General features: G+C 39.8%; 1 protein-coding gene across 1 annotated transcript in view; it reads left to right on the forward strand.

The window, feature by feature from the left end:
* gabrb4 (gamma-aminobutyric acid type A receptor subunit beta4) overlaps window positions 1-18,611 on the forward strand; it is a gene marked incomplete at both ends in the record, with an annotated part of 41,009 nt that overhangs the window by 11,748 nt on the left and 10,650 nt on the right. Inside the window, 2 exons of the mRNA XM_084449737.1 lie at window positions 11,042-11,109; window positions 13,031-13,251. Coding sequence (XP_084305863.1) covers window positions 11,042-11,109; window positions 13,031-13,251 — 289 coding nt within the window. The remainder of the gene's footprint in view (window positions 1-11,041; window positions 11,110-13,030; window positions 13,252-18,611) is intronic.

Below are 18,611 nucleotides of genomic sequence, written 5' to 3' on the forward strand. Positions count from 1 at the left end.
GAACACGGTTGTACCTATATTCTCTTCTCTCGCTTGCACCGTTTTCCCTTAATGTACTCCCTCATTTCTCTCTCTCCCTCTCTCTCCCTCCTTCTCTCTCCTCTCTCTCATCTCTCCCTCTCTCTCTCTCTCCCTCTCTCTCATCTCTCTCTCTCTCTCTCTCTTTCTCTCTCATCTCTCTCTCTCTCTTCACCGTGCCCTCTACATCTGACACTGCTGTAAAGACTGTCCTTCATTCATCAACTATCACAGGTGTCACAAGGCTATTTCATTACTGTAAGCCCTAGCATTAGCCTCAGTTCTCTTCTGTCTAGATCTTGTTGGCTCACGTGAGATGATTTACCACACTAGTTTACTACAGTAATGCACTGATACATTCCAGACTTTGAGTATTATATTAATGGTTGAAAATGACTATGGACATCATGTACAGTATTCTGAGTTCTGCATGAAAAGGTGATTTTTAAACATAGTACAGCTGCACAATCCTGGTGCTATAATCCTGTTTCCACAGTACCACCACATCTTCTTATTGGCTTTCACAATTGTAAGTACCAACATCACTCTGCTCCTACTGCTGCTCCTAATCGTAACACAAATAACAATGGTTACAAAAATATGATTTTGGCATGTTAATGATGACGAATTATGCATTACCTTTGTCTCGATAACGTGGGCGGTTCCAAATGAAAAAGGCGTAATGATGCAGCCATTAAGTATGCATCACATTTGATATGTCTACAGACCTATTGATAAATGACCAGTACGGGTTGGAGTGACAGACATGTTCTAGTGTAGCCTTGGCTCTTTCAGCAGTCCCATATCTCCTCCAACAGTATCTCACAGGCTATTGTAAAAGAGACTAATGTCACACCGTGTGCACCGACAATAGGATTCGATTCCAGGGAAGCGCTGCAGCATAACAGCATGTTGGCCTATTGGTTTATTGTCTCAGTAAAGGCCTTTCATGACAGCAGTGGCCATTGAATAGAAAAGCGAGTGCAGATCCAACACTGCATGTAAAGCGCTGTGCTTCCCTCCTAATGTTATGGTGAGAATGCTGCACAGTTGCTATGGAACCCTCTGTTGCTAAGCAATGAGTCGATTATTAGATTTTTCTTTTTTATATCTGAGGCAGAGTGGTGTTTTCTTTACAACAGCGTTCCGTCCTGCAAATTTGTTTTCGCAGGCCCTTTGCATCCATAACGTGACGAAAACAAACCGCATAACAATGCAATTACTGCTGCGTAGCATAACATAACATAAAAACTAAAAAGACAAGAACACTATCCTCATCTCCATAATACGGACACGCTTCAAAGTTGCCTACCCCTCTATAGATCTGTATGCTTGTGAATGCAGCTTGTTCGGGTAGTCTGCCGTGGAGCCTTTATCTGGGAAGCGTCTGAACCCGATAGTACAATAGAGAAAGGATGGGAGAAGAAGACGCCACTTCAAGAGATGAATCAAGCTGCCCACGTTGCCTCTGCCTCAGTGTGCATAGAGCACAGTATTGAAGGAGTCGCATTGTGCAGGCGGGACTGATGCGGGATTCGGACATGAATCTCTCACACAAAAGTTAGGATAAGATTAATGCCAGCTATTAGACTGGGGAGCCAGTGAGGCACGTTACTCAGCATGATAGTGCGGTCATCCAACACAGTAACAGTGCAGTTGCAGGCCTGTTCCTGATGTCAGTTTTAACAGTCTTGACACCCTGGCATCACCCTAATGTAGGTGATGCCAACCCAACATCTCTGTCTAATCACCAGTTGGGACAATACGTTGTCTCTCCACCAGAACAGAACCGATCAGAAGGTACACCCCCCACCCCCCCCACCCCTATGTTAATGTAAAGGTTAGCATCACCTACATTATAGAAAATAAATATTGCCACAGTACAGTATATAACTTTTAGGGCCCTACTTTCATTCAGGCTCTAAGTTGCGTTATGCCCTAGCACTGGCAAATTGCCGGTTTCCTCCATCGCAAACTCTTTCTTTTTAGTTTGACAATTTCCTAGTGAGCAAAGAAAACGCTTGCCACAGTGGGTTGGCAAGCGCAATAGCGGGTGTGTCTATTGAAATGAATTGAAAACATCGGCGCTATGCAAGCTTGATGTCAAATAATGCGCTTGCGGTAAGAACCAACTAGACCACCTCTAAACACAAACACTGGCGACATTATGGATGCGCACTGCACACTTGCATGTGAAATGGTACATGGACTGCACTTATTTAGCGCTTTTATCCAAAGTGCTTTACAATGGCCACTCATTCACCCATTCACACACACATTCACAAACCAGTGGCGGCAACTGCCATGCAAGGTGCTAGCCTGCTCATTGGGAGCAATTTGGGGTTCTGTGTCTTGCGCGAGGACACTTCCACATGTGGACAGGAGGCGCCGGGATTCGAACCACTGACCCTACGATCATCGGATGACGCTTTGCCTCCTGAGACCCACCCCACAATCATGGATGTTGTGTGAATATTGTGAAACACCCATTCGTGCAATCCATGGGTAACTTGACAACTGTAATCAATTAAGCTGCAACCACAGCTTGTGGTTAGTCAGTGCACGGTGTGTGGGTTCTATACGAAAATCTTATTCAGTGCACGGACATATGAAAGACTGAAGCCAACAGACCATCCCATCGCTACCATTCAGTCCGTGAAATAAATATATACAGTATGTTTGTATAAGGCCTACTGCATGATGAACATGAATGAAACAGGCAGTTGTGAGTTTTTCATTTTTGCATTCAGTTGGACAGGCTAATAATGGAAGCCTAATGTACGAAGGAAAAAAGAGATTGTCCAATAATACAATGTAGTTGTTGTCTAAATTTAAACTCAAATAATTTAGGCCTTCTTTCCATTTGCACTACAAACAATGGAGTAGGCCTATATGAGGCATGCATGAGGCCTACAGGCCCGACGCAGAAGACTACCGTGAGCGCATATGGTAAATGGTTAATGGACTGCACTTACAGTATATAGCACTTTTATCCAAAGCGCTTTACAATGGCTTCTCATTCACACACCAATGGCGGCAGCTGCCATGCAAGGTTCTAGCCTGCTCATTGGGAGCAATTTATGATTCAGTGTCTTGCCCAAGGACACTTCGACAGGAGGAGGCGGGATTCAAGCCACGGACCCTACGATCATTGGACGACCCGCTCTACCACTGAGCCACAGCTGCCCTTTTACTATGATCCATATACTATGATTCATTAATTCTACCTTTATTTCAGACTTGGGTCCAGATCAAAAAAAATATTACATACAAGAGGGGATTGATAAAATATCATGGTTTAAAAAATATATTAAAGTCTACCAAAGTCTCCACTGGGATTGGTAGTATTAACTTTATGTTTGATAAAACCAAGATAATTTCATTTCAGAAGTACGAGAGTGGACTCACATCCACGTTATTCCAACAGGTGCAGTACAGAAAATATCCGCACACTGCTTTCTACGTTCTCAGTGGTATACTGGGATATATCCCAGTAGTTATAACCAGTGGTTTACTGGGATATATCCCAGTAGTTATAACCAGTTGTTTACTGGGAGCATGGACAACAGTGTGCAGATATTCTCTTTTTCTATCATTTATTTTTCAGACATTAAGTCATACATTTATACACATATAAAAGATATCCAGGCGGTTTGTGATGCAAACTCCATCATGAGGCATGTTGACCAATTATCTTGATCACACCAGCCTACAATTGTGCCCACAACACCTATACAATGTGCTTCTTATTTTTTCTAGGGCCAGATCAGTGATCGAGAGAACCTTTGGATCGGGTGGTAGGGCTAAATACAAGTTATTTTGGGGGTGAAGCACTTCTAGTGCACACAACACTGTCATCAGGACATTACCAATTCTAGTGTTGGCGCACTGGTATTCAAAGGGATGGAAAACAGGGGTTGTGATTGGCCATTATGAAACCACACCCCCACCACACCCATGTGTATTCAATTTGCTTAATCCAACCTTTCTTACAACTGCTCTGGGCTTGCGCTGGGAGTGCGCTAGCATCCTCAGCCACAAAATTACCCAAATTGTGTTGGCCACGCCTTAGAGCACCAGCGGCCACCTCACTTGTGCATCCGTGCTAGCGACAGCGTCGGATTCACCAAAATAGGGCCCTTAAACTACGAGCCTCCTACGAGCTAGCCACGCACTAGAAGCAAGTGAAAATTCAGGCTGCTTCACATTCAGGGTTTGTGGGTTTGGCAATGTACACGCTTTGAACCAGATGTGGCCACGCCTCTATGGGAGGAGGTACCCTTAGCTCCAAGTTGTTGTTTTTTGTTGTTGTTCTTTATGCTCTGGTGCAGTTCCTCGGCCAAATTTTAGAATTGCTTCATTCACTGATTGCTCTCGATTTATCATTGCACAATATAGAGATTTTTTTAAATGTTTAAAATAGTACTAAAATCTTATATACTGTAGCATTAAGGATAATACCTTACCGAAGAAAGAATGCTGTCACAAAGAGGGACCAAATGTGAACGCCTTGCCTACCCATCAGGTATTTGAAAGCAAAACTGCTAGTTGTTTTCCCATCAAACCCCTCCTACAGTCCTGTCCACACTCCACTGACTTGGGCCACCGTTGAGGAGCACCGAGGCACTGGGGGAAGAGTGACAGTAATCTGAACGGAGTCAGCAGCACCTCCAGAGATGCCACCTGCTTTGCATTTGTCATTTAGATATGTACACAGATGATGGGGCCATCTGGTTGCTGAGAGTAGAAGGGAACACCGTTCTAGGAAGTGGTAGACGTGCTCAGCAGAGCCCAAAAGCACTGAATAAGTAGAGGCCACATGTCAAACAAAAGCCAGAGCTGGGAGTTCTGGGGGAGGATTCACACTGAGTGCAGTGGCTTCATGCTCAATTGCATGCATAGGCATTCTGTGCTAATGTATCCACCCCACATTGTCATTATTGGTTTTGGTATTGATATCAATATTGACAGAAATCCTCACCACTGTGTGTGAACTATTGAGGGCTTGGATACCAGCGGTGGTGTTATACAGTACATAAAGATAAGACTTCTTTTGCCAATAGCCTACCTATACTAGACACTCTCAGTCACTATCAAAGACTATGGGATAAACAAGTGTACAAGGAGGATTAACATGATTCTTTCTTCCGGTGTCGAGATTTAAATTAAAAGTGGGAGAATGTATTGTCTTCCTTTGAGGGCTGTGCCCTCCTTGGCAGGGGGCGAAGTGTGCTGGGATCAGAGAGAGAGAGAGAGATAGAGGGGAGACTGGCAGGCAATCAAAGATCAGGATATCTCTTACATGCACCGAAGTGCCTGAGTCCTGGACGCGGAGTTGGATCCAGGCCTGACTTTATTAAAGTTTTTTTTTAATACTCCACACTCCTTTAATGTGCCACGTCGATACTCTGCGAGTTATCGGACTCAGCTGGACGTAGTCCCTACTCCGGGAGATCAGGTCAGAGTTTGATGTCGGCAAACAGCATCAGGTCACAACAGCCAGTGGCTTAGAGGGGGCTTATTGGAAAAGCAGTGGAAAAGTGCTGACGTACTCTGATGTGATAATTGCAAATAGTAGATGTGGCTTGGCTCTAGACATCACTATTCCCCCATCTCACACACACACACACATACATACACACGCACACACACACACACAGTAGAGATATATCGCTTGATTAGCAATTTATGCCCTACTTTAAAATATCCAAAAAGAAATCCAATATTTTTCCTATTATGATTATGTGAACTTGGAAATTCATAAAAATGTATAAAAATCAAAAAAGGATGTTTTGCCCTTTTTAAGGCTTCTGTTGCTAAAGTGACATCTCCTTTCAGTTTGTGAAGTGCAGCTGCAGGTAAGTGCTTTTATTTTGAGAAAGCCACTGTGGCAAAGTAGATCTCTCTGTTTCAATGAATCGGGGTCAAAAATATGCAGTTAGAGATTGAGTGAGGGAGAGAGATCTTGGTGCTTTCTGTTTAGAACTAGCGAACAAATGTACTTTGACATCTCTGGGGAAAATTGTTACTGGTTGCCTTCACAAAGCGCAAAATGGAAAATGGCCCCACTTTTTCCCTTTTTTTTTTTTTAAAGAGATGGGTCAGGGAATATGACAAAGCTGAAGGCATTTTAGCAAGAGGTGGGCTGTAGTGGGAGAAGGGGGGGTCACAAAAATAGTACAGAGGAGAGATGTGCACTCTTAGTCAAGTGCTGTGCTGGTTAATATTTCAGTGCCAGTATTTGGAGAAACATGGTAATTGTCAGATCTTTCCAGAGTATAGGCTTGAGCAGAAGTCATCTGTGGATTCATTTGATGGAAAGAAAGATGGAACGTATAAACACCAGTAATGGGTTTAAGACAGACTCGGAAAATCACTGTTTTGAAAACTCACTTTACTCCTAGAATGAGCACAAAACCTTCTGCGATGCAGTTCTACTGTAGCAGATGTACTACCAAAAACATCTTTCACATGGTTCCTGCTTTCTTTGTTTTGTATTGCATCTCTGCAGAGAAGTGGAACACCATCAATCTTTCTTGTCTGGTGTGATTTTGAGTTATCTTTTGTTTAATGTGATTTTGAGTTATCTTTTGTTTAATGCCAAACATTGTTATACTTAACAATGCCCCGGTAGTTTGTACATTACCTCTAAAATATTAATGCAGGTAAGAAAACATTGCTGATGGTAGCGAGTCAGCCATTTCAAAAGACCACAGGGACGTTATTTCTCACAAGCAAACCGATGACTCCTTGAATGATAGGCTCTGACCTGATGAAACAGACCAACCACCAAAGTTACCCTTGAAAATTTGCACAAGAATGCATATTGAATTTTTACCTTAATTCAAAGTGTGTACATGGCCATATGGGCTACTTTGGCAATTTATTTTTTTAATCAATGCTGAAATGGTGATTGATATGCTTTGCTGTAGGGTGTACTGTAACGGTTCACCTGGCACAGATCCTTAGATTGAATTTAAAGGTTGAGATTATTCCTGCCCTGCTGTTGCTAAAAACAGCAGAAACCTTTGGAGAAGTCATGCAACAAAAGGTTGAACGTTCCTTTCAGCCTTTTTTGTTTGCGTTTGGTCATTGTTTTGTGGTCATTGGTCCTCATTCCTGAACATTTTCTTAAGCGTCTCCTTAAATGTCTTCTTACGAACTTCGTAAGACCAACCCTAAGAAAGATCCCCGCCGGATTCATGAATGGATGGAAATGTGTTCCTAAACCGCCAAAGTGTTCTCAGCTGTGCTCCCCTTCTTAAATTGAATGCACGTTCTCGTACACCTGAATTTGCATACATAAACGCCCCGCCAGCTCCTTACTACAGGGTCGTGTGCACACAAAATCCCCAGACAGCGCGGAAAAAGTTGAGACGTTCCCAATTGACATGCTTGATGTTCAAGGTCACGTGCAAATTCAAAGTTTTATTCGTCACATGCAACATACCAGTAAAATGAGCAGTGAGATGTTTCTCTGCTGGCTCTTATAATGTGCACACTAAGCTTAAGCAAGGTGAAACAAACCAATACAAAATAACGTAAGAAATGTAAGAAAACAAGACGGTATATATGGACTTTTAATACAATATGCAAACTATATAGCCTACATGAAAGGGATGGGATGTGCTGAGAGCAGATTGAGTTGTAGCCTATAGTTTAGTTAAATGCATGAGTAGGCTACTTATGGATCTTGATAGGCCCTATATCTACATTATGTAGGACCATATGATATATTTTAGTTATGGATATTCACATGTTTACAGTATTTACAGAATGTAGATGTGTCCATTCTGACGTCGGAATATGGTGCTGTTGCGCCGAGTCTGAGTATAGCGACTGAGTTTAGTGCTTATTTATTAATTCACTGCCATTTGCAGTGTTTGTGTAGTGCTTTTATTTATTTTAGGACACTGCGATGCCTTGTAGAATCATGAATGTGAAACGTAATTGGAAATTATACAAATATCCTCATATTTATGATTATGTCTGTAGAATTGATGTGAATGCAATCACCTCGGATTTCTCATAAATTCAGCCCTTGCGAACGGGCGCACTCCAATCTGGCCTACCTACGACTGCATTTCCACGTTCTTAAATCCCGTTCTTAGATAAGAACAAATCCGAGATAAGAAACCATTCAGGAATGCTAGAATTGTCCTGGGAACTTCGTAAGTGGAGTTAAGAAGAAATTTCTTCTTAACTTCTTCTTAACTGCGTTCAGGAATAAGGTCCATTGTTTCCATTCTCCTTCATTTGATCATCATGATTCAGTAGTCTGTAAACTGGGAAATTACTAATCCGTCCCTTGTGGAGGTGACACAATCCCCTTGAAACAGAAATTCTGGAATCGTTACAAATCATGGAATGAACATTAGTATGAGGGGAGAGTTGTCTTTGCTTTGAGTTCCAAAGTTGACGCTACAGTACATGAATTATCACCAGATGTTTTGAAGGTGAAAAACCAAAGCCCAACTTCTGTAAGTGGATTTTGAAAAAGTGGTATTTTTTTTTTAGAAGGGGATTTTGTTTGTATAAGGCCATCTTGAGTGATCAAAACGTGGGATTTAATTTGAATGTCACAAAATTCTCAGTCTTAATGAATATGCATGCATCCCACAAATATTTTCAAAGTTGTAGTTATCCTATTGACAACTAGAAATGAAAAGAAAATTAACTACAAAATTAGCAGTTTTTAAGTTTCAGAGAAGCTTCATGTTTAGTGTAATTGTTTTTGGCATGGGAGCCTGTCAGCTATGGTTGATGTTATGGTTTGTACCAAACCATAAGATCCACCAACGATTTCATCACCATACCACTCAACAAGCAGCCAAAGTCAGGCTGGGTCATTATGCACATACATTAAACACTGCTACAGGATACATACTGAAGGGTTATTTACCAGTAACTTTTCCATCATATCTTATACTGTATAAAATGAACAATGTACAGTATCATAATTTACCCCCGCCCAGGACAAATTCCAGAACAGGATGGTATATTTTCGGTGCTGTGTTTGTCTGTTAGTCAGCTGGATTAGGCAAAAACTACCAGACCAATTTTCATGAAATGGAGGGGTGTAGCATGGACCGAACTCATTACATTTTGGAGCAGATCTGAATCATGGGGCGGATCCGCAAATTTCTTTTCACTTTTGTTAACATTGTGAGTGCAGTGATAGGAGTTTATTATTACTTCCAACCACCAGAGGGCAGAAATGACTACTTAAGAAGGTACGACACTATACTGAATGCACATATTAACCGAGTTACTTCAGTACTTAATAAACAGTCATACTTGATTAACCCAAGTTTCTTCAGTTTAGATTAGAAACATTACAGCTAGATAGGGCATTTGGCCTTGTTATAATATGCACCAAATCTCCATCTAGGAAGTCCACTCCACTTACACATACAACTGTACATGTTGATGACATGCATCTTGGATGGAGGTCTGCGCTCACTGAGTGACCATCTAGTTCTTATTTGTATCTATCAACACATGAATGTTGTTGCAATAACAATGGCTGTCAGTTTTCCTCCAACTAGAATATTCATGGTCCCTTTTCTATTTGTAAATGTTTTTATTTCAATTAAGAGGTTTATGCATCCCTGTGATGTTGTCTTATATCCTGCATTCACATGTTAAATTCTGTAGTTCTTATAACCAAATATTCAACATAAGCTTTGAACAATATACAACGACAACTGCAATGTCTTACAGGAGCAAAGGTCTCTACCAATTTTTTTCCAATATCCTTGATTTTAATTACTGTAAAAGTACTCCCTGGGGCAGAGATCTGGAAAGGGCTGACTAACGCCTCACTACGAAAGTAATTGCCAAATGTAGTAAATTAGTCATATAGAGTGTTTGGGTACATCCATGACTAGTTTTCTGACATGCTGTTTAGTATGATATAGTGACCGCAGGGCACTGATGTTCAGACATTTACAATTACTCTTCTACTTAAGAACGTTTTCTTCTGACCCATCATCCTGTATAATGTATTAGTCACATTATACATGGGCAGTGAATACTGTAATATCCAAGTTCTGACCATATTGATATTACAATTACCGCACCTACTATTAATCCACTCTTCACTTTCAACGTTGCTTCCAAACACTCACTTCTGGTCATTACCTTCACCCAGGACGAAGTCCAGGGGAGGAGGTTATGTTGTCGGTGCTGGGTTTCAGTTTTTTTGTTAGTTAGTTTGTTGGTCCATTCAATAGTTAGCAGGATTATGCAAAAACTACCAGACCAATTTTCATGAAACTTGGTGGAGGGGTGTATCATGAGCAATCTGGTCTCACTTGGCAGACTTCAGAATTCGACGTTTGTCCATCGCCTCCAAACCTCATTTCTAGACGGCCTCCAAACGTCGAATTCTGAAGTCTGCCAAGTGAGACCAGGCTGATCATGAAGAATGCATTAAATTGTGGAGCGGATCTGAGAGTGTCCTTCTAGTTTGATATCACTTTAGCCATGAGTTTATCCTGACCAGGTCACCTAACTAAGACAAACTTATGTATGTACTTATTTGTATTTTAAAAAGGTTTAATTTCTTCAAGGTATTTTACAATGTGTTTATTGCTAGCTGTCTGTAGCTCTCAGCTGAAGCTTGTTCCCAGACTGACACATTTACAGTATGAGTTTTAAGTTTAGGTTTTCATTAAAATGTTCCTGGTGTTGGCTTGTTGGTAGTGGAATACTTCAGCAGGGTTTGCGTTCTTGTGAGAAAGTAACATACATGTAGGCAATGTAGTACTTGAGCTCAATATAATCAAAATGATAATCTGCTAACAATTCATTCTAATGTGATGCCTTCATGTCATAGTGTATCGTAATATGGCTTAATGGCGTAATATGTGCCATCTACAGTGATTCTTCACATAAATATAGTCATTTTTATTGTACCTCTCTATTCCTTCTCGTCTACATTTTAAACAGTGTCTTAAATCCAGTTGAACTTTTCCAGTGAGGTTTGGGTGCCTGACCCTTGGTGTCTTTCTTCCCTCAGGACTTCCAGTCATCGTAGGAATGAGCATCAACATCGCTAGCATCGACTCCATCTCAGAAGTAAACATGGTGAGTGGCAAATTTCCTGTTATACTGTAGTAATATAGTACACCAACTCAAACCCAATACATAACTTTATAATTGGCCTATCACTGGTCTTTGTTGTTTTTAAGCATATTTGTTGTCATTTACATTAGCTTTATGCAATACTCCTCAACGAACGTCTCCTTGTTGTAACCAGTGACACTTTGTTTTGACACATAACCTATATATTCACTGTATTAAGATATGTTGGATGTTGAAACTGAAGCATCACACTGTAACTTTGGCCTTTGGCCTGACTCTTTACCAAGGCTCCAGGTTCAAACATGGTTGATTAGATTACAACAGACTTGACATGTGCCTCTGTGTTCAGTATTTTGGGCTTGATCGGCTTACTTGTGATAGCTGGAGCTTTGCAAAATCATGCTCATGTCAAGTAAGTCCTTAAAGAAGACAATAGGGCTTGTGTCTGAGCAATGACATTGGTCTGTCTCTGAGCTGAGCTCCCTTTTCTTTCAATATGGCACGGTCGCTCACCAAGTTCAGTTCCCTTATAAGTAAGAGATAATAATAATAATAATAATAATAATAATTTGATTTATAAAGCACTTTTCATTGTGAGACAATCTCAAAGTGCTCTAACAGTCATTAAGAAAACAAAGCAGAATAATAACAAGCAGAAAAGTAACAGAGACACTAATTAAAATATTTGTATAATATTATGTATACTTATTACTATACTTCTAAATGCGTAGGTCTTTAGACCAGTCGTAAAAGAACCCAGAGTCTGTGGTGACCTCCAATTGTCAGGGAGGGCATTCCAAAGGCAGGGGGGCAGATGAGCAAAAGGCCCGGCCTCCCATAGAGCAGAGCTTAGTCCTGGGGGTATGGAGAAGCAGGCTGTTTCCAGATCGAATATTGCAGGAGAGGTCTAGTGGAGTGAGGTAGGGAGATGCATTACCATGGGTGCATTTGAAAGTTAGGAGAAGGGCTTTGAGATGTTATGAGATTTTTCCTTCTTGCAACATTGGAGTCACCAAAGGTTTCACATCTAATTCCAAGACACTGCAGATTGTATTTTTTATTTGTTTGAGGTAGTCACTTCTGTATAAAGCAGTTTTTTCTTTCTCTTTATGAGCATGCAAAGGTGACATGAGTTATTTTTCTTGAAGTTATTGAAGATGATTCTTTGTACTCGTTTATGCTATTTTGGTTTCCATGGACAGAAGACAGAGTAAAGAGCCTCAACTGAGAATATTATTGACTGACATAATATATTATGTTTCATTACAGTGCTAATCTATACAAGATTACATCTGCATGGATTCTCTTATGAGACAATATATTAGTTGGAGCCATAAATACACAATTTTTTTTAATACAAACATAAAACATTTTACGCAGCATCATATATCAGAAACAACACATTTGCCTGAGGGCTTCTTGCATTCTGATAAAAGCTATACTGTAGCTATGTTAAGGAAAGTTCTGTGAATATTTTATTACATTTTCTTTTTAGAATGCAAATGGAGATTTATGGAAAACATGTAATGCCCTTATCATAGGGCAAGGCTTGGGAAATGTAGGTCATTTTATGTCCGGATGAATAACTGCTTATATTAGCCCTTAGTCTAATTATAAAATGTGATGTATATTATGGTTCAGTTGTGTTTTAAGACAATTAGATTCAAACTTTGGGGCGATGATGTCCCAAAATAATTGGCAACATTCATCAAGCATAATGTAGTAGTGAATAGCCATTAGAGAATGTACAATAACAGTATATTATTAACTGTCAAATCACTTCCATGTAGAGTGTATCTCTTGGACAGATTTAGAGTTGAGTAGGACAAACAGGGTTTTGTTTATTTTTCTGTCTTCCTTTCTATTTTGAGTGTTGTTGATGTTTTTATGGACTACGTTTTTTACTGTTTTGCTGTTTTCCTAGGACTACACCATCACAATGTATTTCCAACAAAGTTGGCGAGACAAGCGGTTGGCCTATGCTGAACTAGACCTGAACCTAACCCTGGATAACCGCGTGGCAGACCAGCTGTGGCTCCCAGACACCTACTTCCTCAATGACAAGAAGTCCTTCCTACATGGCGTGACAGTGAAGAACCGTATGATTCGACTGCATCCTGACGGCACTGTATTGTATGGACTTAGGTAAGTATACTCCACAGTGTGGACATCCCACTGGGCACATCCTATTTCCAAATGTTTCATAACTAAGAACGAATTCATCATTGTACCGTATTTGTACGAAGCTTACAGCTAAACGCACAGATGCTGCTATGAAGGAAACATGTCCATAGTACACCTCTGCTCTACTATCTCATTCAAATCCATAATCAGTGTGGATGGCATTTCACTCTTGTTCTGTGGTTTTTCGTCTAGAAAGATTTAGCTGAGGTTAGCTGAAGTTAAATAATATGCCAATAATGGGGAACTTTTCCCAGGCACCTTCTAATTGTTTTCAGCTTATTATTAGTTAGTAGTAGACTTTGAATCATATACAAGCACTACCTAAACTGGACAAAACACTAAACAAAAAAAAACAAAAAAACATCTATATACTAGAGTTGTTTTTCCTTGGGAGGCTATGGGAGGCACATTTTCCAACCACAATTCTCTGCCCCAAAACACAGCTACAAAAACCACCTCATTGTCCCAGTTTCATCAAGAAACAGACTAGACAGTCAGTCAACAGTGAGGACGCATAAAGGGACCCAACCAACAGGACCTGGGGGCTACTGATGGGAGCACCCTAGGGCAGCGGTGAAGGGAGCACCCTAGGGCCCTTTCAAAGCCAGAGCACAGCCGCTGCCCTGGAGCCCCCATGATTCACAGCTTTTGGTTTCTCTCCTAAAATGCTGCAGCTTTTGCTTACAGGTATCATGTACAGTGAACTTGTGAGAGACACATTCTCAGTCTCAAAATTATTTTTACCACAGAATTTTCCAAATGCTTTAAGTATCAACTGTCAAAAGGTGTATCATCACACACAAGTAGATTTACTGTATACAAGTACTGTAAATATCTTATTCAGCTCTGTGGTTAGTTGTACACTGGACCAGACTATAGGACAGTATGGCATGGACTTGAATATCTTGAATAATGGATCCTGAATATGAAATTGTAAAGGGCAAACCTCCTTTCCAGTCCCTAAACACACACACGCCCCCACCCCCTAAAAACACACAAATACCAACTGTGTATCTATCAAACTCTGCCAGGGAATGTGTCAGTGCTACTGACACACAGAGGTGATGAGTTGAAACTCAATTACTTTTTCCATTCAGGCAAACCAGTGAGCTCCTATTTCATTTACACAAGAGGACTGAAAGCAGGGGAAAGCTGGTATGATTTAACAGCACAAATGTAATTACTAAAATGTGCTGCACTAGTAAATATCTCAGTTAAACGCCAAAGATGCCTACACAAATAACGTGTAAACAGTGCTGTTTTCCCTGGGACACTGGATTTATGAACTGAATATAATGCATACACCCTTCATAAACACACCTGACAGAAACACATTTCTATTTGACAGTCAATCACACTTTATAGTGAGACAAAAAAAAAACTGCACACATATTACACAAGTGCAGAAACTGTATGTTGCTCAGTTTTGCTTCTGGTGAAAGGTGCTGAATTGTATTTCCAGCAATTGATTGTTGGTCTTTTGGCTTGAAAGCAGTACAGTTTTTGACTTTAGAAAGTCAAGAGATTTTACCTGTATTTGTCCTGATTATTATGCGGTGCAGTAGGCCTACAGATAATGTGTACTACAGATAGCAATGTTTAGATTATTTTATTTTATTCACCATGATGTCTTGGCAATTGTGAAAGGATGCTTCACAAAGCACAAAAATATGTTTGTTGAAGTATTATGTTCTCCTAAGTAATTATGTGTGTGTGCAGTCACAACTTTATTTACACTGTTAGACTGTTACATTAATTTTGTATTGAAACCTCTCCTTTATTGGAGTCCACTTGCTTCAGTCAGAACACATTCTTACTAAAGTCACTTAACAGTGTTACATTCATTTAAAATTTATAAAGAGCTGACCACAGCTATTATAGGGATATCTCAAACAGAGACAGATTATTATGAGGTATGAACCTTGTATATCCTCCCCTCCTCCTGCTCTCAGACAGGCCAGCCAGTGATTGCATTTGCTTCTTGTGGTTTATTATTTTTATATATGTATGTGTGTGTATACATATATATATATATATATATATATATATATATATATATATATATATATATCAGTAGCAGCTGGTGACTCAAAAAACTGAGGACAGGAGTAGGGATGGGTATCGATAGGATTTTATGGATACCGGTATCGATACCGATACTGCTTATCGGTACAGATACTTAACGATGCACTTACCGATACTACACTACCACTTTGGGAGTCATACACGTCTGTTGGCCTTCATTTACATAGTGGACTGTCAATGTAATATAGTGATCCAGTGTGATACTTGTCCAGTTATTGCTGGTTATGGCTACTTTTGACACATTGGCAAGCTCAGCTATGATGTTTCTCTTTTCAACTGCATGCCAAGCAGGTAGGAGGGTGTCTGATAATGTGCCTCTGGTAACTGGGGTTAAAGTCGCACTGAAATGAAAAAAGCATTCTGTCCCATTTTGGTTCACATAATTGGTCATAGTGTTCACCTATTCAACGATGTACTGTATGCCAAAAAAATTACAAAATTCTACTTTTGTTGTAATCTTATATCAAAGTATATAATTTTTTACTTGAAGAAAACGGTAGGTCACGTGCAATGACGACAGGTACCTTAGATTTTAGGCCAATAATCTCACAACATCCACCCGTCAATCAACGCTATCCTTCTATCGAATCTGTCTAAAGTTCTTAAAACCTGTCCACTTGTCAATGTTCCAATCAAATTCCTCTAAACATATGTCCCACCCTCATAGCTTGTTTGCGTCGGAAATACGTCAAACTACGGAAGTTAGATGATCTCAAATGTCAGTTTCTGTGCGACTTTAAGGGCAATGGTCTTCTCCCTACAGTAACAGTTAATAACATCAGAAGACATACTAAACTGAGGCTACATTACTTATCTAGCTACATCAACCGACACAACAACACTGTACAGACTTATTTACAATAACGATGAGTGTTACCTGCATCTTTAGCCTGGCTCATCTGCTGCTGCAGCATTGCTATCGGAGCCAACAGCGTTAGCATTAGCTGCTTCACTAAAGCAGTCAAACACTCTGCTTCACATTTACCGAGAGGAAACTTGTAAGTGTTTCACGAGGTTTCTGGTGTTACCCCCTTTGGGCACAACTAACTTTTTACATAAGTTGCATTTAATGATATGTCTTCACCACCACTCTTCACACTCACTGTGGTAAATCTGGAATGTGATTGGACCAACAAAATGTCAATATTTAAATCCTGTTCAGACAGTGCCGGAGGAATGTCATCCGATGCGCATAATTTTCAGTAAGTATTTTGGCCAATCATAAATTAGCAAGAAAAAATGGCTTTACATTAATTTAATATAAAAGAATCCGCCCTAAATGAGGACTGTCCTCCCTCCATAAGATATGTATGGGGCCTCCAGCTGCACTTTTTGTAGATGTCACTTTAGAATTTCAACAATGGGTTTTTATCCATAGGGGAAACCTGATTTATGAACAAAACTAAGATACTATTAAATATTATTTTTTAATAAATATATATATATTCATATTTAGGGGCCAGGCAGCGTAGCTGCCGGAACCCTATTGTATTTGCCTATATTATTATTATTATTATTCTCCATCTTCCACTGAAGTCTAACTTCCCGTGGACAAAAAATCACCAAAATTTGCACAAAGCTCCAGTCCTATACCCAAAGTCCTCAACCTGCATTGTAGGTCAATAAACCTGAAGGTGGCGCTACAGCAACAGTCTAAAGTTTAAAACTTAAAAAAAATCATAACAAATCAGCCATAGGTGCTATCACTGTAAAACCACCACGTGAATGTAGTCCCAAGTGAGACAAAACCTTCATACGCTTTGATCTTGCAGGAATTTTGAAGTCCATCACTCTGATTTCTTCATAAACTGTAAAACCTATCAAACCTATCTCCTCCCACATTTTTTGTTCAATTGACACCAAAATCGATCTACTGTATCTTCAGACTGTCCTTACCAAACGATCCTCACAGATTTTTGAAATATGAAAAATAGAGCCCACAGCACTTCAAAAAGTTTTACTGTTAACAGTTCTGTATAGTTCCTATTAATTCTCGCCAAATCAATGTCTGATCATCCTCATAAAGAGTGACAACATTGGCCACATATCCAAGATGTAGTATGATTTTTTTCAGAATTTTATCTCAAAAATTGAATTTTTAAAAATATGTTTAATTCTGTCCTCTGAAACCAACACTTCATACAGAGAAAACTACATTACCCACAATCCAACGCAAGCTCCACGAATCTGAGACATCGCTGTTGGCAACCCTACCCAACCCCCGCCGAGGATTACAATGACTAAATTGATTGATTGGCAACTGACTGAGTACACAGCTGCTGAAGTTAATGTTCAATTAAGAAAAAAAAAAGCTAACAAAACCTGTAACCCACATTTTTCAATCAATTAATACTAAAGTTGCTACACTGGATCTTCAAACTGTCATTCACAAACTCATTGACCAGATTATTGAATTATCAAAATTGAGCTTACAATGCATTAAAATGTTTTACTTATTATTATTATTCTCCATCTTCCACTGAAGTCTAACTTCCTGTGGACAAAAAATCACAAAAATGTGCACATAGCTCCAGTACTAAACCCAAAGTCCTCAACCTGCATTGTAGGTCAATAAAGCTGAAGGTGGCGCTACAGCAACAGTCTAAAGTTTAAAACTTTAAAAAATCATAACAAATCAGCCATAGGTGCCATCACAGTAAAACCACCACGTGAATGTAGGCCCAAGTGAGACAAAACTTTCATACACTCTGACCTTGCAGGAATTTTGATTATTATTATTATTCTCCATCTTCCACTGAAGTCTAACTTCCCGTGGACAAAAAATCACCAAGATTTGAACATAGCTCCAGTAGTATACCCAAATCCTCAACCTGCATTGTAGGTCAATAAACCTGAAGGTGGCGCTACAGCAACAGTCTAAAGTTTAAAACTTAAAAAAATCATAAAAAATCAGCCATAGGTGCTATCACTGTAAAACCACCACGTGAATGTAGGCCCAAGTGAGACAAAACTTTCATATGCTTTGACCTTGCAGGAATTTTGAAGTCCATCACTCTGATTTCTTCATAAACTAAAACCTATCAAACCTATCTCCTCCCACATTTTTAGTTCAATTGACACCAAAATTGATCTACTGTATCTTCAGACTGTCCTTACCAAACGATCCTCACAGATTTTTGAAATATGAAAAATTGAGCCCACAGCACATCAAAAAGTTTTACTGTTAACAGTTCTGTATATAGTTACTATTAATTCTCGCCAAATCAATGTCTGAT

The sequence above is a fragment of the Borostomias antarcticus genome (assembly GCF_949987555.1).
Source record: "Borostomias antarcticus genome assembly, chromosome: 15".
Lineage (NCBI taxonomy): Eukaryota > Metazoa > Chordata > Actinopteri > Stomiiformes > Stomiidae > Borostomias > Borostomias antarcticus.